Source organism: Branchiostoma belcheri, unplaced genomic scaffold (genome assembly GCF_001625305.1).
Source record: "Branchiostoma belcheri isolate BF01 breed outbred unplaced genomic scaffold, Haploidv18h27 scaffold84, whole genome shotgun sequence".
In the NCBI taxonomy this organism is placed as follows: Eukaryota; Metazoa; Chordata; class Leptocardii; order Amphioxiformes; family Branchiostomatidae; genus Branchiostoma; species Branchiostoma belcheri.
In genome coordinates, this window is record NW_017804509.1 from 982,930 (window position 1) to 1,005,496 (window position 22,567).

The 22,567-nt window shown below is 41.8% G+C and overlaps 3 protein-coding genes across 3 annotated transcripts in view; all 3 read right to left on the bottom strand.

The window, feature by feature from the left end:
- Positions 1–5,039: 5,039 nt before the first annotated feature.
- On the bottom strand, positions 5,040–13,155 carry LOC109486941 (bcl-2 homologous antagonist/killer-like). Its single transcript, XM_019790850.1, has 7 exons — positions 13,053–13,155; positions 8,051–8,355; positions 7,436–7,596; positions 6,935–7,068; positions 6,248–6,391; positions 5,657–5,837; positions 5,040–5,279 (listed from the first exon to the last, which is right to left on the bottom strand). Exons 2-7 carry the CDS (start codon positions 8,331–8,333, stop codon positions 5,169–5,171), a joined length of 1,014 nt encoding a protein of 337 aa, XP_019646409.1. The 5' UTR covers positions 8,334–8,355; positions 13,053–13,155; the 3' UTR covers positions 5,040–5,168.
- A 1,887-nt stretch (positions 13,156–15,042) lies between these two features.
- Positions 15,043–20,863, bottom strand: LOC109486906 (26S proteasome non-ATPase regulatory subunit 10-like). The gene is made up of 6 exons (XM_019790813.1): positions 20,849–20,863; positions 20,339–20,620; positions 19,984–20,085; positions 18,955–19,050; positions 18,169–18,270; positions 15,043–15,294 (listed from the first exon to the last, which is right to left on the bottom strand). Exons 1-6 carry the CDS (start codon positions 20,861–20,863, stop codon positions 15,043–15,045), a joined length of 849 nt encoding a protein of 282 aa, XP_019646372.1.
- Positions 20,864–21,708: 845 nt separating this feature from the next.
- Positions 21,709–22,567, bottom strand: part of LOC109486907 — a 2,498-nt gene continuing 1,639 nt past the window's right edge. Inside the window, exons 4-6 of the mRNA XM_019790814.1 lie at positions 22,251–22,395; positions 21,908–21,959; positions 21,709–21,805 (exon numbers count right to left, since the gene is read on the bottom strand). Coding sequence (XP_019646373.1) covers positions 21,709–21,805; positions 21,908–21,959; positions 22,251–22,395 — 294 coding nt within the window. The remainder of the gene's footprint in view (positions 21,806–21,907; positions 21,960–22,250; positions 22,396–22,567) is intronic.

The following is a 22,567-nucleotide window of genomic DNA, read 5'->3' on the forward strand; positions in this document are numbered from 1 at the left end:
ATAGGAAATACATAAAATTATTCAATCATGTCAGCACATGGACTACATGTATCAGGATTTAAACACTTGTCTATTTTGTGAAAAGGGTACTTGCTACTATGTAACAACTGGTTTTATCTTTAAATCCTGAGAAAAGGATTGAATGCCTGAGTACACATTGTATAATAGGGCTTGTTCACATGTACCTATAATTAAATGTAAGACTTAGTGTAAATAACCAGAATGATACATACCTGTATCTGTGATGACAACTGTAACTGTGGTGGAGTCCTGTTGCTTGAAACAAGTAGATTAAGCGGTAAATTGTGCATTCTGGTTGTCTCTTCCATAGTGATCATGTCTAGTAGTACCATATTTTGTTTGCGAGTAGGAATTTGTGTGTTGTGATGTGTTAGTAGGACTGGTATTAGTGTTTGTGTTGTTTGTAAATGGGAATTGGTCCTAGGGATCAAATTTGGAGCAATGATTTTAAAAGAATTTTATACTCTGTAGGACTCTGTACATGCATTTCACAAGACAGGGCAATAATCCCCCTTGCAGTTGCCTTTGAAACTGCAGGTAACAAGCATTCAAATCCCAATGCAAAGATGACAATGCAGATATTGTCACTCAGGACCTTTAGAGTTTAAGTCAACATTGCTATGTAACCACAGCAGCACTTTCAGTTGTCACTTTGGCATCAGGGCATTTTGCCTAGTAGGCAACGTAACACACAGATGGCTACATTGTACAATATACCTTCACCTATATCTACTACCTGTACCTGTTTTGCTGTCACCCCAACAACACTATCTACTAGTAGGCAGATGTGCATTGTGTTACGCATCCCAGGGTTGATTGACAAATACTGAGTGAAAATGTTTAGAAACCTGACCTTAGCAAAAAAGGATGAACCTTTAAACTCCACTGATTCTGAGGATTAATTGCTTTTTTACCTCATACACATTCATAACAAGAAACAATATAAATATTATATAACTCACATTGCGTAATATGTTATCTGAATGTACTGTATACTGCAAATGGTGCCATAAATAAGAATAAAAAGGTGTGAAGGGAACACTTGTGTCTTATTAATACTTACTTGTACTTAAAGGTCTTCTCGGCTTAGAGAGTGGCCCGCATCAAAGTCAGTCCCTCATCTTCAGAGTGTCCACTGCCATACTTGGCAGTCGTGGGCGATCTAGTCCTCTAGAGCCTGGGTTGGCTCATCTTACTAATACTTCTACAATTACATTTACAATGAATAAACAATGGGAAATCTTTATGCCATTGTGCTAACAGCACTTTCCCAGTAACTTTTGTTTCTTCTTCTAATAATTAAAAGTGATTTTTGATTACGCAGAAAACAAGAATATCTTGACCACAGGAAAGAAACTGGATTTTCCAGCTATATTTATTCTGACCTATTCAAATACATTGAAGACGTCAAATTTACTAAACAAGACTTCTCAATAATAGTTAATAATGATTAAGTACACAGGAACATTCACAACTACCCTGCTTCCAGCAGTAAAGAATCCAACATACATCAAAAATGATCTGTAATAGCCATAGCAAGCTTCCTGGGGTTTCAAAATACCAAACTAGAAACTGTAACATCTGCAAAGCAAATGCATAATGTTTACCTTCACAATTATTGGTCTTGCCTAACAAACAACTGCTCTGTTTATTCTTACTCAAACACAGTACATTTACAAAATGTATATCCTGACAAGCAACTTCAATATTGTCTGGCATTTGCTACATAATGTAACCCAACACCTTCACAGGGTGTCTGCTACTGCACTAGTTACCATGGTGACAGACGTCTGGTCCAGGTCATTGACCTTATGTGTTTGGAGAAGAAGAAACTGAGCAAAAACAATGTGTTTTTTTACTTCTGCAAAGGTAAACATAATGAGTGTGACAGGTATCTAATGAAGGTAGTACAAGCAGTAAGGAGCCAAATTTATAGAGCAAAGTTTGCAGAAGGTGGCTGCAGGGAAAGAAAAGTTGTCCCAAAAGGCACTAAGCGAAAGCTACAAGCAGCAAGCATCAGAAAAGGCACCTATTCTAAAACTCCCTTTTTTATAGTGAGACTGTCGACTAAAGGGCAAGCACTGCTTAGTTAGAGAAGCTCCGCCTAGCAGACAGAGGGAGAATTGCAGGTTGTGAAGACTGCAATGTTGCAGCCAAGACTAGTGCTTTGATTGGTCAGAATTGGTCACATGACTTGACATCATGTCTTAAAGGAAAAATGTACAACATTTTAAGGTTTCCATGGAAACATGATTGTCGAGAAACATCGGATGTCTCACACAAAGGTTTCTGTTGAAAGCTAATATCTGAAACTTGTAATTTTTCATCAATAAACAAATAACTAAAGTTATAGCCTTACCATACTTTGCCTTTCTTTGTTCGAAATACTCCATAACTCCTGCTCCAAAACCCCATACATACCCTCAAACCAACCATGTGACAAAACAGCTTAAAACGGCAAAAAACAACTTTACAAATACAATTATTATGGCAGACAAGAAACAATACTTAAACATCTCTAAACTGTAGATTTTCTCTTTCTGTGTTGGATCACATATAAACAACTAGTAAAATCTCTACAGAAATATCACGAATACTTCAGAATCTGTTTCTCAGCAAAGACTCACAAATACGGTCTGAATAGGTCAGCTATAGTCAGTCTGGGTCGGGAAGTTAGTCAATTTTTCCTTTAAAGAGTAAGTTTTTAATGTGTCCAGTCATCATTTTGTGTAGTTAAACAGAGCTCCAGTCAGCTCAAAATCATTTTCCGTCAGCCAAGGTTCATAATTGCTCAAGGGGGGTCTGGGGGCAAATTCTGGGTTTTGGTGCCTTTAAAAACATAATTTCCTAAATTTTTAGAGGCAAATCATGGGTTTCAGAGCATTTGTTGGTGATCCTTTGGATTTACCCAAGATTTTTCGAGTTTTGTCCATCAAGGTTGACAGATTGGTTTGAAAATATTTCCGTAACATGACACAAAGTTCCTGCAATTGACAGAAAACGGTGCTGGCTGGAGCCCTGAGGTTAGATCCCTGAAGGTTGGAGTTAGGTGAGTGATGTTGATTATTGCTCTCCACACAAACTGATTCTGAAGTTTAGTTCAAAACTGATTTTTTTCAAGTTCATTTTTTTTGCACCAACGTTCTGCTTCTTCATATCCAGAAATCTGAAATCCTACAAATGACTCACGAGTGACCAGGCATGTTTTAAACAGCAGCCACTCACTCACTCACTATCTGGTTTATCGTCTGTTGTTCCCCGTGTTCCAAGGGTTAGACCTGCTTGCACAGTGGTACTGAGGATTATGATGAAGGTTTTATCTGTGTTGGTAGTCATGATAGTTCAGATTGAAGTGATTGGTCATTAATTATCCTGATGAAGGCGACAGTGGTCATTGAAAATTTGATCTCTGTGTAACCCTTGTGTTGGAATAAAGTTCAACACTTTACAATGCTGAGGCTTGATGGCAGCCCGCCACTTGCCTCTGTCCTGGGATATTATATAGGTTTAGGTGGTGGAAGTCCTCCCACGGCTAAAATGCACGCAGAAACAATCAACCATCGATGCAGCCTTGCTTCAGAGCTTTCCTGAGTTTTTCTGACAGAAATTCTATCAATTCTGGGCAGAGTTCCAAATTTTCAAACCACTTTTCAAACACACAGGTACAAGTAAGAATAAAATCATGTTGTGGATTTTGACATTCAAGGTCAAATAGATCAAATTTCAGACCTTCAAGAACGTGAGTGACCTTGTCTCCTTTGACCTTCAATTGTGCGAACGACCTTGAAAAACCGTTTAACATTGGGTATCTCAGCTGTGCCCCCCCCCCCCAACCCAGACTGACTCGTACATGTAGGATAGGAAAATACTTCGGTCTTCTGATATGACGTTTCTCTTCTCTTGTTGTACCCGAGAATCTTCCTAAGGATTGAAACCTGCGTGGAACTCACCCTGACCACCCCCATTTCACTTACGTGTTGGGTCGTTCCACCTCGCAATCATACAAATTCTGGGCACAACCATTACACAACGGGGTAGGCCCACAATAATAATAACTCTTGGAGCCTCTAGCCTAAAATCTTCGTCATTTTTTTCCTAAATCGTGACATTTAAGTTATTTACTGTTTCTCTCCAGCACATTTTTTCCTTATAAACTCTCTACCTGTCAATCAACATGTCAATCAACCTCTTCTCAGTCTCTGATTGGACAAGGATGGCCTTTGACCACTTCCCACATCAGTAAATTTTTCAAAGGCAAAAAAACTCAAAACTTTTACATGGTCGACAAGTTCATAGTTCAGGTCAACTTCACATCACCTGCACCCTGACCTGTCACAGGTCAAGTTGGTCAGGTCATAGGTAAGGCCACAGGTCAAACCAGACACTGAGAAAAAGTTCGCACAATGCAGGGTTGTCAGCTAAAGGTTTTGGGGAACATTATTTTCATGACTAAAACTTCTGTTCCCATTTCTGAATCAAACCTGTTCCTCATTGCAGTCACTCATCTCATCCATGTAAACATTCACACCAGGCATCAAAGCTTAGTCTCCACCAGACTCCTTTGCAGGCTGAATAAATAGTAGAAATCGGCCTAAAAAGGAATGTAACTGGCCAGGGGAGTTGGCCGGCCATATATCTATGCAGGCAAACTGGACCCTCTATGGCCGGCTAACTTTCCTGGCCAGCTACATATTCTTTTACAATTCATTCAGCCTGCAAAGGAGTCTGGTGGAGACTGTATCAAACTGGCCTGTTAGACTTTCCAACAAGGTCCAAACTTACAGTTTTGGATCAAAACGAGCTCCCATCTTTCTCTGCCCAACTGAATCTTAGCTAACAACCCTGCCTGCTCCAAACCCAGCACCTCTCAGACTTGCCTTAAACATCTTACAACACTCCCTCCCTCAACATAGCACAACCCAAATCTTGGTCCATAAAATACCAGCAGCTGTCCCCCCCTTTTTATCAGTTAGTATCATCCAAACCTCACAAGGCCTGCCTAAACTCGGAACATTTGATCAATATGGTACAGGGAATAATAGTATCTATCCTGACATCCCTACAACTGAAGTGGTATCATCCTCGGTATGGCCGAGTTAGCAGAGTTCGGACTGTACCATTGTTGATGTGGGGGGTTCCTGCCGGTTCTATGATCGTCTGAAGAGCCACACGGCGGCGATGACTGTAACTGCAGCGACGACGAACACGGTTCCGAGCGCCTGGAATCCCTCGTTTAGCGTGTAGCTCAGGACTCCTCTCTGTAAGAAAGAATAAAACACAACACGGTCAACAAAAATCAGTTAAAATCCTCGTTTAGTGTGTAGCTCAGAACTCCTCTCTGTAACTCAGAAAAAAAAAAGGGTTAAGAAAAATCAGTTAAAACCCTCGTTCAGTGTGAAGCTCAGAAGACAGAAACTGTAAGACAGAAACAAAACAAGTCAACAAATGTTTGAATGAAAGCTCATCTGTGTTGGTAGAATCCATAGTTGTAACGTTCAAGCTTTGTTCCAACACAAGAGGGGAACTTACCAGAGTGTGAAGCAGAAACAAAAGGTATATCAACACCCCCAAGCATCGAGTGGTATAGTCCAAAAGTGGGAGATCCCATTATGTAAATAGGGGTGTTTCTACTCACCCATCCGCCGTGTTCTGCGATCCACCTGGCTATCCGCTCGGAGATGATGAACTGGACGACGTATTTGATGATTTGCCGTACGAAGTCCGGGATTCCGCGCTCGAGAACGTCCACGGCCATCCGGTACCCGAAACAGAGCAGCGCAACGATCCGCCCCCAGTTTATACCGTCTCGGAATAACCTAAAAACGGGACGGGAAAATTACTGTACATCTGTAGGGCCATTTATCATACAATATCTACTGCTGGATAAATTACGGAGATAATTTCCGGTAGCTGAAACAGAGCAGAGCAACGATACGGCCCCAGTTTATACCGTCACGGAATAACCTAAAAACAGGAGGGGAAAATTACTGTAGGGTAAAATATCATACAAACAAGCAGATTTGAAACCTAGAATGGTATCATTTTCATTCAGCAAATACGTAATGTTTACTTTATAATACGTAAATTTTGTACAGATATTGGCCAAGCTGCATGAAGCAAACAATAGATTAGTGAATAAATAAAATATCATATAAGGATTATATATAAATATCAGTTAGATTTGAAAACAAACATGGCCGCCAGATGGCCTTTGACCCTTACTGACCTTCGTGCCACGCCCGCAAAAGCTTCGTACGCCGTGGAGGGCGTGACTCGCAGCGTCTTGATCATGGCCTTGAACTCGCTCTCGTAGCGCGTCTCGATTTCGTCTCCGATCATCGCAAGTTTGCGCCCGACTTCGCTCTCTCGGCTGTGGGGAAAGGCATCATGGGAAAGGTCATCATCATCATCATCATTATCATTGGTTTGTATTCAGAATAAAGATCAGTATTGCAGTATTCCCTGAATTACACCAAAATTTCCATTAAAACAATATCATCAAAGAAGAAATTAAAACACGTACAAATTGAAATTATAAAAATAAAATATACGGCTCACTTGTAAAAGCAAACTTGCCAACAAGACAGGAGTTTACTCAAAGAATCAACAACAATAAGATTTACATAATTTTTGAGACTATCAAGGAGCTTTGATAATGAAGGTCACATGCACAGATTCAGCTTTGCGAAAATAACTTCTTGAAAACTGTTTCACTTTCACAGGTATTAAAATACATGTTCATAGGTTAGATATTGTCTCATATGGGTGAATAAACAAACATCGCTTCTTGAAAGCTGTTTTACCTTAAATTTACAAATCTTGAAATGCATAGACTCAAGTGTCTCATGTAGGGGAACAAAGAAACAGACCTGAGAGGGTTGACGTTGCTTCCCACACAAACAAACAAACAAACCTGAGCGGGTTGACATCAGGCACCAGTTCCGGCATGGAAGGCGTACACTCCCCGACCTGTGCTTCTCTCGCCTGCTCTCGCTGGTGTCTCTGGAATAGGAAATCTCGAACCACGCTTTCTGTCTGCGCTGCTACCTGTACAAACAAACAAACAACATTTGTGTAAGCAACATGTAATTTTTAATGAGAAATCAGATTTTATGGCTGAAATTTATTCAGTAAATATTCATCCTTTCCTAGAACTATCGAAGAGTGGAACTCGCAGTGTCCCCAAGTACAGTAGGGGTATCATTGATAGATAGTTTAATGTTTAGAGTTAGATGTTCAAGGGTTAGGTGTAACAAGTCGATCGGTGTGATGTAGCCAGCGGCCGCCGCGCCGCGTGCCTGTGAAGCTGGTGTATTACGCCAAAGGGCGGTTATACCGGCTGTACAGATACAGATATTGAAATTTATTTGCAGGACCTGTGTAGGACAGAATTTCGAAGCCAAATGCCACCTACATTTTCCTCAGTTTCTTGTGGAGAACGCACAAGTGGCTCTTCCTCCTGCTGCTGCCCCTCCCCCTGGGAGCCTGCAGCAGGCTGTTGTGTCTGCTGTTCCTCCTCCCTCTGGGGTTCTCCTCCCAGTCCGGGGATGTCCGTCAGGATGTTCTGGTCTGAACCTGAAAAAAAATTTGCTTAGATTTTCTTTCTGAAAACTTTCTGAAAACAAACCTTATGCACAAACGGTAGCGTGTTTGGCTCAGAACCAAGAGGTCCCGGGTTCGAATCCTGTGTGAGTGGTTCAAACCTTACAGTTTTGTCTTGCTCAGCTTGTACTTACATTGTACAAAACTGGTGAGTTACACCTGAAATGGCGGTTTACTGGTTATGCAAAACAAACAAACCATCCCTTTTCTTTCACTGTGTAACAGTGGGGGGCTTATAGGCGCTACCCACTGACCCAGCTGATGTGTCTAGCCCTTTTGGCCAAATCGGTAGGAATCTCGGGTTTGAAGCTGGTGCCCGGGTTTGGTGTGGGTTCGATCCCCGGCCCGGGACCAGGAGTGTCTTTCTGTTTCTACTCTCCTAATTCTTACAGTTGCAATTTACTCCATAGTGACAAAAGCTACTGACCGTACAGGAAGTGGCCGGGTCCTGTTGACCCGTGCCCGTTGCCATGGTGATCTAGGTTGCCATGGTGATCCAGGTTGCCATGGTGATCCATGTTGCCATGGTGATCCATGACGCCGTGGTGACCGGTGTTGCCGTGCTGGTAACCGTGGTGACCGGGGATTCCGTGGTCGCTAGGAGTGGCGACGTGGTGACCGGGCGGCGGCACGATGTGGTGTCCCGTTGCCGGGGCGGAGTCTCCGGTCTCCGGGGGGTCCTTCTTCTCCTCAGACTGCGTCTCAGACATGGCGGAGACGTCTCAAGACGGCCTGGGGAACGTAAAAGGAACTTTCACTTTCGTAGTAAAGACTTTCTACCAAGTCTTTTATTCAACCGACATTTCAGTCACTTTAGTATGTCTCACTCTCAGACATGGTGGAGACGTCTCAAAACGACCTGGAGAAAGGGTAAAGAAAACTTTCATTTTCGTGTGTCTCGGACATGGTGAAGACGCCTCAAGACAATTCTCGTCAGACTGTCTCACTGTCTCTCAAGACATGCTGAAGTGTTAAACAGTCTCAGGTTTCTGTCATCATAATAGAACATCGAACTATTCATTTCAATATCAGCTTTTGCTTTCTGTTCCATCTCCTCTAAACATATGTGAAATAGTTATAAATATAAATAGAAATTAACTATTCAAAAAAATCTCCAATCCCGGTTAGGACACACAGAGCTGACAAGCACATTAAGAGCATCTAGTTTGTACCCTAAACTAATTCAGCTGTTAGATAAATGTACGTCAATGTTGCCAAGTCTGCAGATTGTAAGGCCCAGTAAACAGTGTAATATAATCTAATCCTGGTTCAGTATTTCAGGCTGTACATGTGAAGTTCAAGTTTGGCCTCAGGTTCAGGAATCACCTTTCTGCGCCCACTGAGCGCGCTCAGTACTGCATGACTCATGCAATTAGGGCAGGATCGGGTTACAGGGGACAGCTGCAAAACTTCTGACTCATTTCTTAACAAAATTTTATTTGACATTAAAAAATTTAATATGGAAACATTGAAAGAACAAGAAATGTTAAAAGAAACCGCTGAAAAGTTGAAGACAAGTACAAATGTAGAGCTAGTAAGATTATTTTCTTGTCTTCATTCCTGAAATTCTCTCAGACAAACCGTTTAGCGAAAACATCCCTATTTTGAGTTGATCCGAGGGAAAGCCATTCTCAGAATGAGGCTTTCCTGGAAATCTGAGACAATAAAAATTGCAAATTCATGCCGAGGGCTTATTTTAAACTGAAAACTTATAGAAGAAAGTTTTGTATAAGAACACTGGCACTATTGATACACAAAGAAATGATAACTCCTAAAAGCTCCACACTGATACCTGGAAAATAGATCTTCCTTGTAAAGAGGAGAAAGGAAGGCAAAACTAATGCTTTTTCTCTACTTAACATTGCCAAAATGCAGTACAATGCACTTAAGAGTCTTAAACCACTCCTGAGCTGATCGATATCTTTTGTACTGCAATCATTCGTCTGTCAGTTAGTAAAACATAGTATACAGGACTCCAAAATAAATTGCTAAAATGATTTTCTTCATGCATTTCGCTGAGTCCAATTCCCCACAGGATTAACGGGACTTGCTTGCCAGAAAATCACGTTGGGTTCATCGACCTCTACAGGTACAAATATAATACGTTTACGTAGTCACTCAGCAGCAAGTAGACCTTGACCTGTCTTTCAGACTAAAATATCTTCTTCTAAGAAACCATACATATGTATGTGTACATGTGTGTAATATCTACAGACTAAGTGTCTCCCAAAGGCAACTGACATGCATATAACTTATAAGTAGCCTTTTCTGGGATAGTTCTTGGAAAGTATGAGTTTTTGATCACCTTAATTCTTGGTTGATAACTCTGATATTTGAAGGCATGACTGTTTCTTGTTCTTTTCTGGGCATGGTATCAGTTTATCTAGTCATAATGCATAGTCTCGACATTTTTGTCGTCTTCTTAGCAATACTCCCTGTAGGTTTTTATTTCATAATCGGTTTATTTCTATATCATTCGGTTGAAAAACTGCTGAGAACCGCAGACTTGCCCTCACCCTGCCCGCCTGTGTGGGAGGACAGGTAACCGACCCCTGACCTTTCTGTGAGCCTCCAGTAAAGACAAGGCTTTTAATGGATAAAATCAGAGTTCAGCTGAGAGCTACATGTACATGTACGGTCTGACAGGGAAACCTGCATGTAAGTTGTAACAACACACTTACATTTCAAACCAGTGGGGTCGAAATTCATGTACTGGTGCACCCAACCTAAAACATTGGGTGCACAAAATTTTTCTAGGGGTGCACCAGATAAAATAAAATGTTGAAGTAGACTGTCAGTTGAAACTAATTCTATTTCAGTTACTACACAACTATGATTTTATTTTTTTTTGACACTGCTGTTAAAAATATGCAGCAGTTTGTACTGTACCTAGAAAAGTGACAAACAATTACATGAAATTCTTTCACTTCCAAAAACAAAACTGAAAGTATAGAAATATTAGAATAGATTATTCACAAACTATCACACATTTACTACTGTATTATATTTTAAATATTCTAATAAATTCAACAACACAGCAAACCTACCTCAGTATCTGGTTAGAATGTAAGATGCTACAAAATGTATTTAGTAATGGTTCGACCTGAAAATGATACCTGGACTGACTGACTGAATTTTGAAGTGTTTTCTCTGCAATTATGCACAACTAACGAAGCAGGACTTACCCTGGAGTCACATAAACAAACAACCGCAGCCGTGAGTCAACAGCGACTGTTTACATAAACATGACATCATCACCAGGAAATATGACTCAAAATATTAATCTAATCATTCTCCCCACTGGAACTAAATTCTCTCCTGTGTAACAAAAAATTAGAATCGGACGGTAGGGATTATCTTTTTTCTCTTTTTTTTTTAATTAGACTTTGACAATCCCTAGTGGTCCAACTTGTAGTTGTACAATTTAACAAAGTAAACCTTACATGAGGACAATTATATTTTCAATGTCAATGTTGGAAAACCGATTGTACAATGTTTCATCTCTCAGGTGTCAGATCATGGAGCTAGAAAAAGTTAATCAACTCAAAAAAAAATTATATCCCAGGCCCTTGCAGGGTCCACACATAAAAGTCTAGTGTCAGCAATTTTTTCTAGGGTCGGTCGGGAAACAGGAAACACATTCAACATTTTTTTTCCTAGGCCTAACCCTGATGTAGCATATTGACAGAACTTGTCGTTCTTGCTAAAAATTTTATATAAAACTCTGATGTGGTCAGTCCCAGTCTGGTCTGGTCAGTGTTCGTGTTGCATCATCAGAGGTCAACCTTGAGAGGTCACCGACCTCTGACTTTTGACCCTATGACATCGTGTTCCAGACATGCTGACAGTCTGATTTTGTCATGCAGGAAAAATTTCTGTTTACGACAGAAGGCAAGCGGCATAATCAAACCAACAACTTGAACAAGTCAACTGTTCTTTCGTAATAAATTCGTATCGATGTAAACAATAAAGAAAAAACTTGGTTCACAAATAGCAGCCATATATAATGATCATCATTATATAATGATAATTGATCGGCAAAATCGAAAATAGTACTATGGTTTGTTAAATTTCTAATAATAAATTCAAAATCGTAGCTGTATTATCAAAATACACGTCAATACCAGGTGATAACAGATTAGACATCATTTTGTAGTCCATAATTTATTTTCTGAAATATAATGCTAATTGTGTTGTGAGGTGACAGTGATAAGAGTGGTGATATGAACAAGCATAATTCATCATAGAAATTCAACATAGAAATATTGGACATACAGTACTAACTACTTATATTCATCATAGAACAGGCATATTCATGATTTTCTTACTCATCTGATGAGTAAGTTAATTGCTTATACTATAAGTTATAATTGAAAATGACAGTCAACAGAAAACAATCTAAAATGTAGATATCATAATTCACAGTTACACGTTAAGCAATGGTCTTAGAATTGCAGAAAAATGCAGAAAATGCAGTTCTTAATGAAGGTTAGACATAACCGCTAATTAATTCATTAAAAAACATTAACTCAGCTTTAGATTTTCTGATAATGATTTGATATTATCTTTCATAATGATTATCAAATAATGAAACCATTTTAACTAATCAGACTTTAGCTATACAGACTTATAAATGTGTAAGTAAATATGCCCTGAGGCTGTTTTTATATAGTCTTTAGATATTCGTGATGATCACTTGTTGAAAGCCAGAAATACCTGCATGTTTTTGTTGTGGATTTTCAACCATTTTACTTTGTTTTCATTTGTGAGCAAGTAGTATTTATGTTATGACCCCCTGACACTCCTCCACGCTCGACCTCTATGAAAAGCGGCCGAAATAGCGGCCGATTAGAGCATGTAACACTGTTACAGATCGAGTTGAAATAAAGGCTCAAACAAACAAACAAACAAACAAACCATTTTCATGTCTAGGCCTGCCCACAAAAATAACAATCAACGATGCTGTACTATTATTTCTTAAAACTACAGATTTTACAGTTCATCCAAGCTAACATCCATAAACAGCGTTTTACAGATACGAAACGAAATAATTTTTTTTTTTTGCTGTCGATGTCACGACGCTAAACGCCATCATAAAATCACTTACACAACATGGTTTTTATTGAAACATGTAGCGGAAAAAAACAAATAATCTTTACACAAAATTGTGTATTTTGGGTTTCTATAAGTCTAGAACGAAGACATAGCAGAATTATTTCCTACAAAGTTGTGGAAAACCAAATTTTCTCGGTTTTAACAAATCTGTCCAAAATCTGGGGCGTTTTTCATATATGGTGCAAGGTTTGCTGTTTTCCAACACAAAAAAATCCGCGCTGGAAAAAAGTTGATTTTACCACAGAATCGGGCTCCAAATTGTCCCAAAAATAACCATAGAGCTCCCTGGGGATAGTAGACATGTGTGTACGTACCTGGCTTTTGGTAGTTCAGCGGAAAAGCGGAGATTTTCGGCAGAATTTGCGGCGCGACCGGCGAACTGTGGCGTCAGACAGACTCTTGTTTGCAATATGGCGGAAACATGACGTCATTTATCAGCGGTACACACTCCAGCGAGGCGCCGCCTGGCGTGGAGCGGGCAAAGTGCAGGAACAAGCACACCTGTTATAAAAACTAGTCCAGAAAGGTTTTATCAAGGTTTCAATTGGATTAATAATTCCCTGTTTGCATATGTTCTTAAAACAGGTAAGTCAAAACTTGTTTTGTTTTTGCAGGCATCCACAGGGCGCGGCCATGATGAAATTTGATATCCTACATGTACAGGTGCCATATGAGGTTTGTGCTATTTTGTAAAATACGACATTTTTACTGTCATACACAATAAACCAAATTTATAAAATCTAGTTACATATTGCAAGAAAATAAAATGAACTGTTTACAATGTTAAGTAATACATTGAAATGCCTGGGGATGATGGTAATAATGCCAATGAGAATAGTTACTCTAGGTAAAAAAAATCTAGGTCTCATTTTTTCGTTTCTTAAGAGGAAAATTTTTAGACATTAAGGCAGAAAATTGATAAAAAACTACATGTATATCCAATCACACATTGCACATCTTATTTTCATGTTCAGTGAGAAATAAAAAGTACACAACTGGTTTTGAACTTTATTTCACAATTGGAAGATAGAAGCTTACAAATGTCTGCATCTAAATGTGCTATGTAACGTTACAGCCTACATAATTTAACATCTGCATCTAGATAATTATATGAAATATATTCTGTACAAGACAAAAGGAGTCTGCAAATCTGTACAATGTAGATCTAACATTAAAAAGTCACTGAGAAACAACTAAAACTGGAACTTCATGTCAAGAGAAATGATCTCTACAGCTGTGAAAAATCATGACTTACAAGATTTACTGAGCTTTCCTTTCTGTACATGTAACTTTTACATGCTTTCATTCAAGATCATGCAAATCTACAGCTTTCGAGGTGCCCATTAAATAAGTTCAAGAATTCAAGTCCTTCGCATGCGACAATCATCATAAGTCAGCAAGAAGTCTTCAAATGCAGCGAGAGAATCGCATGATCCAGTGTACTACTGGATCACACTTGATGATCCAGGGTGAGAATCAAATGATGCAGGTGCCTCATGTAGGGCCTCAGTGATCACATCCTGATCTGGGAGAAATCCGGGACATGTTGAAGGAATCACAGCCACTTCTTGGCATCCGTGAGTCTCTTTGCGACGTTTTCGTCGTACGCAAGAGACGTGGGACTCTTCCCAACCTGCAGACAACACAAGCACACATGGTCACTAAGGTGGTCATGGCAACAATGACAATAACAACAATAGGTAGGCATGGCCACAAAACTACAACATTGGGGGAGGCAACAACAAGATTAATTTTAAGCAACAACGGAACTAGCAAGTGTACCAAGAATTTAATAGTAGGTAAGATACTTAGGTAAGGTGAGAAGTGACACATAGAGGTATCAGTACAGGTAGAGAAGCTTAACCCTGGCCTGCACATCTGTACAGGTACTAGCGATACCAGGTGAGAAGTACAGGTGAGATACCAGGTGAGAAGTTACACATAGTACAGTACGAGAAGCTTACCACATCCCTGGCCTGCACATCGGCCCCGAGAGACAGAAGTTTCTTCACCATGTCAGCATGGCCGCCGCTGGCTGCACCATGGAGGGCCGTCCAGCCCAGCTGTAATAAAAACAAACACCTGTACAGTCAAAAACTACACACCCCCTGACCTACCCCCAAAACTTTTTTGTCCAGCCCACCTGGAAAAACAAACAACACCCCCTGTTCCAACCCCCTGACCCCCTGTACAGCCCAGATTAACCGGACCCATCAGACGAGCTATCTACTAGTATTAGTTCCAAGCTCAACTCTGCTAACAATATATATAGTTCCTCGCTGATTGGTTACTCTCACTAACCAATCAGGACCAACTTATAACACTAATCAAGGCCTTTACGCTGCCCTGTCTGCGCACCTTGTCAGCAGAGTTGACGTCAGCTCCATGGGACAGCAGAAGGTCGACGATGTCCATGTGACCTTTACTGGCCGCCCTCTGCAGGGCCGTGAACCCGTCCCCGTCCCGGAGGTTGATGTCTGCTTTTCCCTTCACCAGTTCATGTACGATGTACAGGTAGCCTCTACTGCAGGCCCTGTGCAGGCACGTCCAGCCACTCTGAGGATAACACAAGAAACAAACACAGGAGAAACATTAGTGATAGCCTCTACTGCAGGCCCTGTGGAGGCCACTCTGGTACAAACACAGGAGAAACATTAGTGATAGCCTCTACTGCAGGCCCTGTGGAGGCTGGTCCAGCCGCTCTGAGGATAAATACATTATGTAACACAATGTAATGAAGTTCAACAAAGATGTTGGAAACACATGGTCAATTTCCCACCCAATAACAAACGCAGTGAAATAGTAGGACACAATACAAAATACATGTTAGGGGAAATTGAGTTTTAGAATATTGTTGAAGAGGTTCATCAGTCATGTAAGATTAACAGTTAAGAATATTCTTCAATCAGTGACTGTTTTTGAAAGGTAGAAACACGTACCTACAAATTTTCGATGTCCTCTATANAAATTTGTAGGTACGTGTTTCTACCTTTCAAAAGCAGCCACTGATTGAAGAATATTCTACTAACTGAGTTTTAGAAGCGTTTTGTTGCAGTAGAGTATAATTTCAGTTCTGTGCGTATTGTTACCTTGTCTGTTGCGTTGATGTCCACTCCAAGCTGACAGAGAAACTCCACGACTCGGTGGTGAGCCTTCAGGGTCGCCATGTGCAGCGCCGTGTAGCCATACTGGGAGCGGGGAGGACATAACAATCTTAATAATGTCATGACAGTTCTGTAGCAGTAATTAGGTCTTCATTTAATTGATATCTGATATTCTGTTCGTTCTAAATTACACAATGTAAATAAAAAATTTATGTCACAAGTTCGATCAGTCTTATTTTGGAATGCAGCAGATTTATAGAATTTCCTAATTGATTATGCAAATTTGATCCTCATTTGCATGATTATCATTTAATATATGTTAAAGGTCGATTCCTATACTGGTTCTCCAGTTATCCCCCTCAAAACATTTTTCACAAATGCCCCTGAAGTTCCATAACAATCTGCTAGGGGGACCAATTCAAACTCATGTCACTTCTCCCTGAGCAATCAAGCTATCCAACATGCAAACTTTGTGAAAACATAAGTCCTTTTTGGCAAAGGTATTAACACATCAGCACAAAGGTAATAACACAGCAGCTTACCTTATCCCTGACGTCCATGTCCCCGCCCTTCTCCTTGTACTCCAGAACCCGGCTCAGATCCCCCCGACGAGCGCCAGAAAACAGCAGCTCGGGATCCACCTGGGGAAAACATCACACCTTAGCATCATTCACACATCTTAAAGGTTCCTGCTTTCTTACAACATTTCTTACAAGTTAGATCTTAGAAGGTTCCCTTATATCTCAATAAGGCTTCTACATAATTATGTTTACTTTTACAGAAGGAAAACAATCATTTATTTTTAAGAAACAGAGGAAAAGCAGCTGGTTTTTGCTCTGTTTCTTCTTCCTCTTCTTCTTCTCCAAACAAGTAAGGTAAATGACCTAAACCAGACATCGGTCACCATGGTAACTAGTATTTAGTTACATTATGTTGCAATTTTATGGTAGGAGGGATTTAGACTCCTGTCTGACCATATATATGAATGTGTTTGAGTAAGAATGAACAGAGCAGACCATATACAAAGGTAAACATTATGCACTTGCTTTGCAAATGTTACCTTCTAGTTCCTAATATTTTACAAGTTGGGGATGGTACATTACGTACCGGTGGGGGAGGGGGTGGTTCCTCCACCTCCTCGGGCAGCGGTGGAGCCTCCCCGTCCATGTAACCCGAGTCCTCGGAGCTCGAGATCGTCGCCAGACTCTGCTTCGACTCACTCTTCTTTATGGGGGTCGCTGGCATCTCCTGTAGGGGTCAGAGTTTTAAAAATGTTAAAGGTAGTCCCGTAGCCTTTTTTAAGGCCATAGAGGCAGTGGTTTGTTAATCCATTGTGTTTTGGGCACGGTATTGGAAGGCAGAGCCCATCCCTCTCCTTCCACTGCCTTTTACCTCCCCAACCAAAGTCAGGTACCATATTCAGCACCAAGGACAGGGTCCTTAAGGTAAAGGTTATCCTGTAGCCTTTTTCAGGCCATAGGGGCATTGGGTTGCTATATATACACTGTGCACGGTATAGGAAGGCAGAGCCCATCCCTCTCCTTCCACTGCCTTTTACCTCCCCAACCAAAGTCAGGTACCCATTTTACACCTGGGTGGAGTCAGGAAAGTCGTGTAAAGTGCCTTTCCCAAGGGCACAAGATCGGTGACATCTGGCAGGATTCAAACCCGGGACCTCTTGGTCCTGAGCCAACTACCGTTGCGCCACACGACCCCCGTCAGAGGTCAGAGGTTACAGGTCATCTTGAGCAACAGCAGTGATCGTGAAAATGTAAACCTCAACCGACCTTGATGGCACTACCTTTTACTGACCTTGATAGCGCGCCCGTACCCTCCGCCAGCGTTGTACAGCAGGATGACGACCTTGGTGTGGTTCTTCTCCTCGGCAAGGTCAAGGGGCGTGCGGAACTCCTGGGGTCAGAGAATTTCCAGTTATCAGGTGGTTGGCATGGCAACACCTGAGTTACACTTTGAAATATCTACAGTCACGTGTACATGCAAACATTAAATTTGTACATGACATTGTATAAAAGTCAGTGTTACTTTTGTCTAATTGTACAGCTCCTGTAGCCCTTCAGACTGTATGTGAGATACGAATTACGAGATCTCTGTACTACCCCCCGATTTTCTTTTGTTTATGTACTATACTTACATTGTATCATCAAATGGTGTTGTATAAGCTCACACAGGCTGGGTGTGTGAAGCGCACAACATGGTTGCTGTATATAAAGCTATTCATTCACTCATTTGCACTCACCCTGAGGTTAACAGTAGTAACTGTACTGTAAGTTGTGTTATTGTTAGTGTTGATGTGTGAGTTACTCACCCTGAGGTCCTTTGCGTTGACGTTGGCTCCAGCCTTCAGCAGATTTTCCACGACGGCAGCGAAGCCTCGGTCTGACGCATGATGCAGCGCCGTGAAACCAGACTGCAACAGGCATCATAACAGACACTTGTTACCATGGCAACAGTACTGTAGGTTCTGTATAGGTACTGTATTGTTGCAGTATATAATAGTAAACTGTAGGTACTGTCTACTGTAGGTACTGAAGGTACATGTAACTTAGGGTACTAAAAAAACTACTGTAACTGTATACTAGCGTTGCCATAGTTACGTACCATATCGCTGTCATTGAGCAGCGAGCGGGAGCAGGCCTTAGCGAGGGTTTCCACGGCAACGTCCCGCCCGGCGATGGCAGCCAGGTGCAGCGGGAGGTGACCCTCCTGGGAAAAGGTCAGGGGTCAGTTATTCCTTCAAAATCAAACATTCCATATTGAGACCTATTTAGTTAGTAGGGTAATTCAAACTACCTCCTAATAATCTTAATTAGTAGGTTAATTCTAATGAGCTCCTAATTTGTCCTAATCTACCTTGTAACATGTTTTAACCTTAGTTAATAATGTAACTGTTGACTTTTATCTGACCTTGGGAGATGTTTTAACCCTATGACTTTTTTTTCTGACCTTGGCAGATGTTCTGACCATATGACCTTGTCTGACCTTGGCAGAATATTGTTTTGACCTATGACCCTGTTCTGACCTTGGCAGATGTTTTGACCTATGACCCTGTTCTGACCTTGGCAGATGTTTTGACCTATGACTCTGTTCTGACCTTGTCCCGCATGTTGACAGAAGCTCCCTTCTTGATCAGTGCGTCCACAATCCCAGCATGCCCCTGGTCGGCAGCTACATGCAACGCTGTTTTCCTCTGCTGTCGGAGGGAAAAACATTATACAGATGTATCTATACACAATATTACAAATGATTTCATCAGATTGGTAAATGAATGAGTCTAGTTAGTAAAGTTCTTTTATTTAGTATATGTACAACCATTCGCTTTACTAGTTAGTTGCTGTTTCGATGACTGTCTGTCATCTTCATCAAGGCTATAATAACTGGTTCACTGTGCACTAGACTGTACTGTAACAATGCTAAGCTCCAGTGCACAGTGAAACAGTCATATTAGCCCTAATATTCAATCAGATGGAATTAATTCCAACATAAATGAACTTAAGAATCACAAGAAACCTGTATGATTAGGTTCACTTGAGTGAAATTCAAGGCAGCTGTGGTAGGGAAAAACATCAGACGGAATTACTCCAACATGAAGGGAAAAAGGTCCCATTCTACTCTGTGCAGAGCAAAGGGGTGGTGTCTATCTCCATTTCTGTAGCCCTTGGGCCACACACTTGTGCAAGCACTAGTGCTACAGCAGAAAAACATCAGATGGAAGACCGTAAATAATTTCATCAGGTTGGTAAATTGATTGAATAGTTAAGTTAACAAGTCATATCAGCCCTAATGTTCAATCAGATAGAATTAATATAAAAGAAGGAGCTAAAATCACATGAAACCTCATAATGCATTAGACAGAAGGTTCACTTGAGTGAAGGCAGCGTTTCAGTGACTATCTGTTACCTTCATCAGCTTAGCATTGTTACAGTAACATCTTGCTTTAGTACACTGTGAACCATGTAACACCTACATTGAATTTCGTAGCTCCAGTGCACAGTGAACCAGTCATAATATATTAGCCCTAATATTTAATCAGATCAAATTAAATTAATTCCAACATAAAGGAACTAAAATTACAAGAAACCTCAGACACCGAAGGTTCAGCTGAGCAAAGGTAGCGTCTTACCGCGTGGTCAGTACTGAAGACGTCTGCTCCTGCCTTCAGGAGTTCCTGCACCACTCCAAGGTGACCTTTCTGACACGCCCAGTGCAGCGCCGTCCAGCCAGACTAAACAAACAAACATTCAAACAAACAAACAAACAAACACGAGGATGCATTAATGATAACATTAGATATGGATGGATGATATCATTTAGATATTTGTTGATGGATAATTTAGATAATAATGGATGGATGATAACATTAGATATTACTTGATGGATAAACATAAGATAATAATTGATGGAATTGATATAACGTCAAGTTATTTTTGTGTACCAGCCATGTTTGATGCCCATGTCAAATGTCAAAGGTGACTCACCCCGTCCTTTGACCCCAGGTCACAGCCAGAGGTCAGCAGCAGCCTGACGAGTTGAAGGTCACCTTCCTTGGCGGCCTGGATGATGCCCTCTGCCAGCGTGTGCCCAAGGTCGGGGCTGACCGACCTCTGCTCGACCTTCTGCTTCTCGACCTTGGGCTTCTGGGGTTCCGTCTTGGCGAGGGCTTGTGTCTCGACCTTGGCGTGTTCCTCAGCAGACGTCTCCAAGGTCGAGAGAAAGGCCTCGTAATCCTGTTTCCAGCCCTGCTCCTCCTGCTCAGCATCCTGGGTAAGGTCAGAGGTGAAACAACAAGCAGGAGACATGGTGACACGTCATCTCATCTTGCAGGCTTCTGTCAAAAGTCTATTTATATAAAGTCTCCCCTTATGGCCCTCTGTAACCCCTATAGCCCCCCGACAAATGTATATTAGCCTCCCTGTACCCCCCTATAGTACTCCCTACAGCCCTCCGTACCCCCTATACCCCCCCCAGTACCCCCCCCCCCCACTTACCTGTAGCAGTGCCATGAGTCGTTGTTCTTCCTCCCCTGACAGGTTTTTCTGTGTCCTGACCAGTACCAGCTGCCTGTTCAGAGATCTGACCCGAGCGCAGGCTGCCAGATACGAGTCCTTCTTGTCATCCGCAACCAGACCTGACAAAGGAAACAGTTTTAACTGTAGCACTGCTAACCCCCAGCATTACATGCTACACACATGCTACACGCCACTCTCTGCATCAGATCTTACATGCTACTTGCTACACTACTTGCTACACTACTTGCTACTGTAACACTACTTGCTACACTACTTGCTACCACTACATGTAACATTACATACTACGATACACTACGCCCTACACACTACTTGCTACATGTACATGCTACACACTGTACTCACTACATGCTAATTGCTAGCTACATGCTACACACTACTTGCTACACGCTACTCGCTTAGTCACTACATGCTACTTGCTAGTTGCTACATGCTACTCGCTAGTCGGCGCATGCTTCTCCAGCTGGACTGTGTTTGATGCACCTAGCTGCAGTATTTCCAGTCCTCCACATATACGCACATGCTACACGCTACATACGCACTACGCTGAGATTGGTGGGCGTATGAGTGATATGCACCTGTGTTGATGCGGATGCTGGGGAGGATGAGGGGCGTCCTGTCCTGTGATTGGTCAGGAGTGAGTGATACTGACCTGTGATTGGTGGATACGCACCTGTGTTGATGCGGATGCTGGGGAGGATGAGGGGCGTCCTGTCCTGTGATTGGTCAGGAGTGAGTGATACTGGCCCTTGATTGGTGGATACGCACCTGTGTTGATGCGGATGCTGGGGAGGATGAGGGGCGTCCTGTCCTGTGATTGGTCAGGAGTGATGAGGTTGAGCCGCTGCAGGGCCTCTGGTTGGTCCAATGGTGGGTAGAGCCTGTGGGGCACCTCCACTGAGGCTGCTCGTGGGGGGGCTGGGGAGACAGGTAACATACAGGTGAGACACAGGTAGCACACAGGTAACACACAGGTAACATGCAGGTAACATGCAGGTAACATGCAGGTAACAAACACACACAGGTGGGTAGAGCCTGTGGGGCACCTCCACTGAGGCTGCTCGAGGGGGGGCTGGGGGGACAGGTAACACAGGTGAGAAACAGGTGAGACAAAGGTGACAAACACACGTACAGGTAACACATTAGGTATCACACTGTAATACTACAACAGTACAGGTAACACACAGGTGGGTAGAGTCTGTGGGGAACCTCCACCGAGGCCGCTCGAGGGGGGCTGGGGGTACAGGTGAGATACAGGTGAGACACATACATACAGGTAACACTAAGGCAACACACAGGTGGGTAGATACTAGATCTACTTTATAACACAGGTAAGATGCCTGTAAAACGCAGTGATACTAACCTGTGATTGGTGGGAGTAGTAGCGTGGTGTCGGCGCAGTTTTCGCGCTGGACGGCCATGATGCCCGTTAGCGCGAGACAGTCTCGCCGGTTGGCTGCCTCGGACTCCAGTTGCCGTGCCAACGCGTTCGGCACCATGAACGTGATCTACAATTATGGAACATTAGGCCACACCAATTTAATTTGTTGTTTCTCAGATTTTTTTTAGAAAAATATAAAGAGACAGGGTAAAATAAAAATTAAAAAAAAAACCTGCCAAGGCACTCGTTTTGTATGACCTATGAAGTCAACATACCAGGCTGGTTTATGATTAAAACAA

Coding starts and splice junctions, on each gene's coding strand:
- LOC109486941 (XM_019790850.1), bottom strand. CDS start 8,333: ATGTCTGAGACGCAGTCTGAGGAGAAGAAGGACCCCCCGGAGACCGGA. Junction 7,597..8,050: donor ACCCGGCCACTTCCTGTACG/GTCAGTAGCTTT, acceptor ATTTTTTTTCAG/GTTCAGACCAGAACATCCTG. Junction 6,392..6,934: donor CCTGATGTCAACCCGCTCAG/GTTTGTTTGTTT, acceptor CTTTCCCCACAG/CCGAGAGAGCGAAGTCGGGC.
- LOC109486906 (XM_019790813.1), bottom strand. Junction 19,051..19,983: donor TCTTCAGTACTGACCACGCG/GTAAGACGCTAC, acceptor CTCCGACAGCAG/AGGAAAACAGCGTTGCATGT. Junction 15,295..18,168: donor TCAACGCAAAGGACCTCAGG/GTGAGTAACTCA, acceptor TGTTATCCTCAG/AGTGGCTGGACGTGCCTGCA.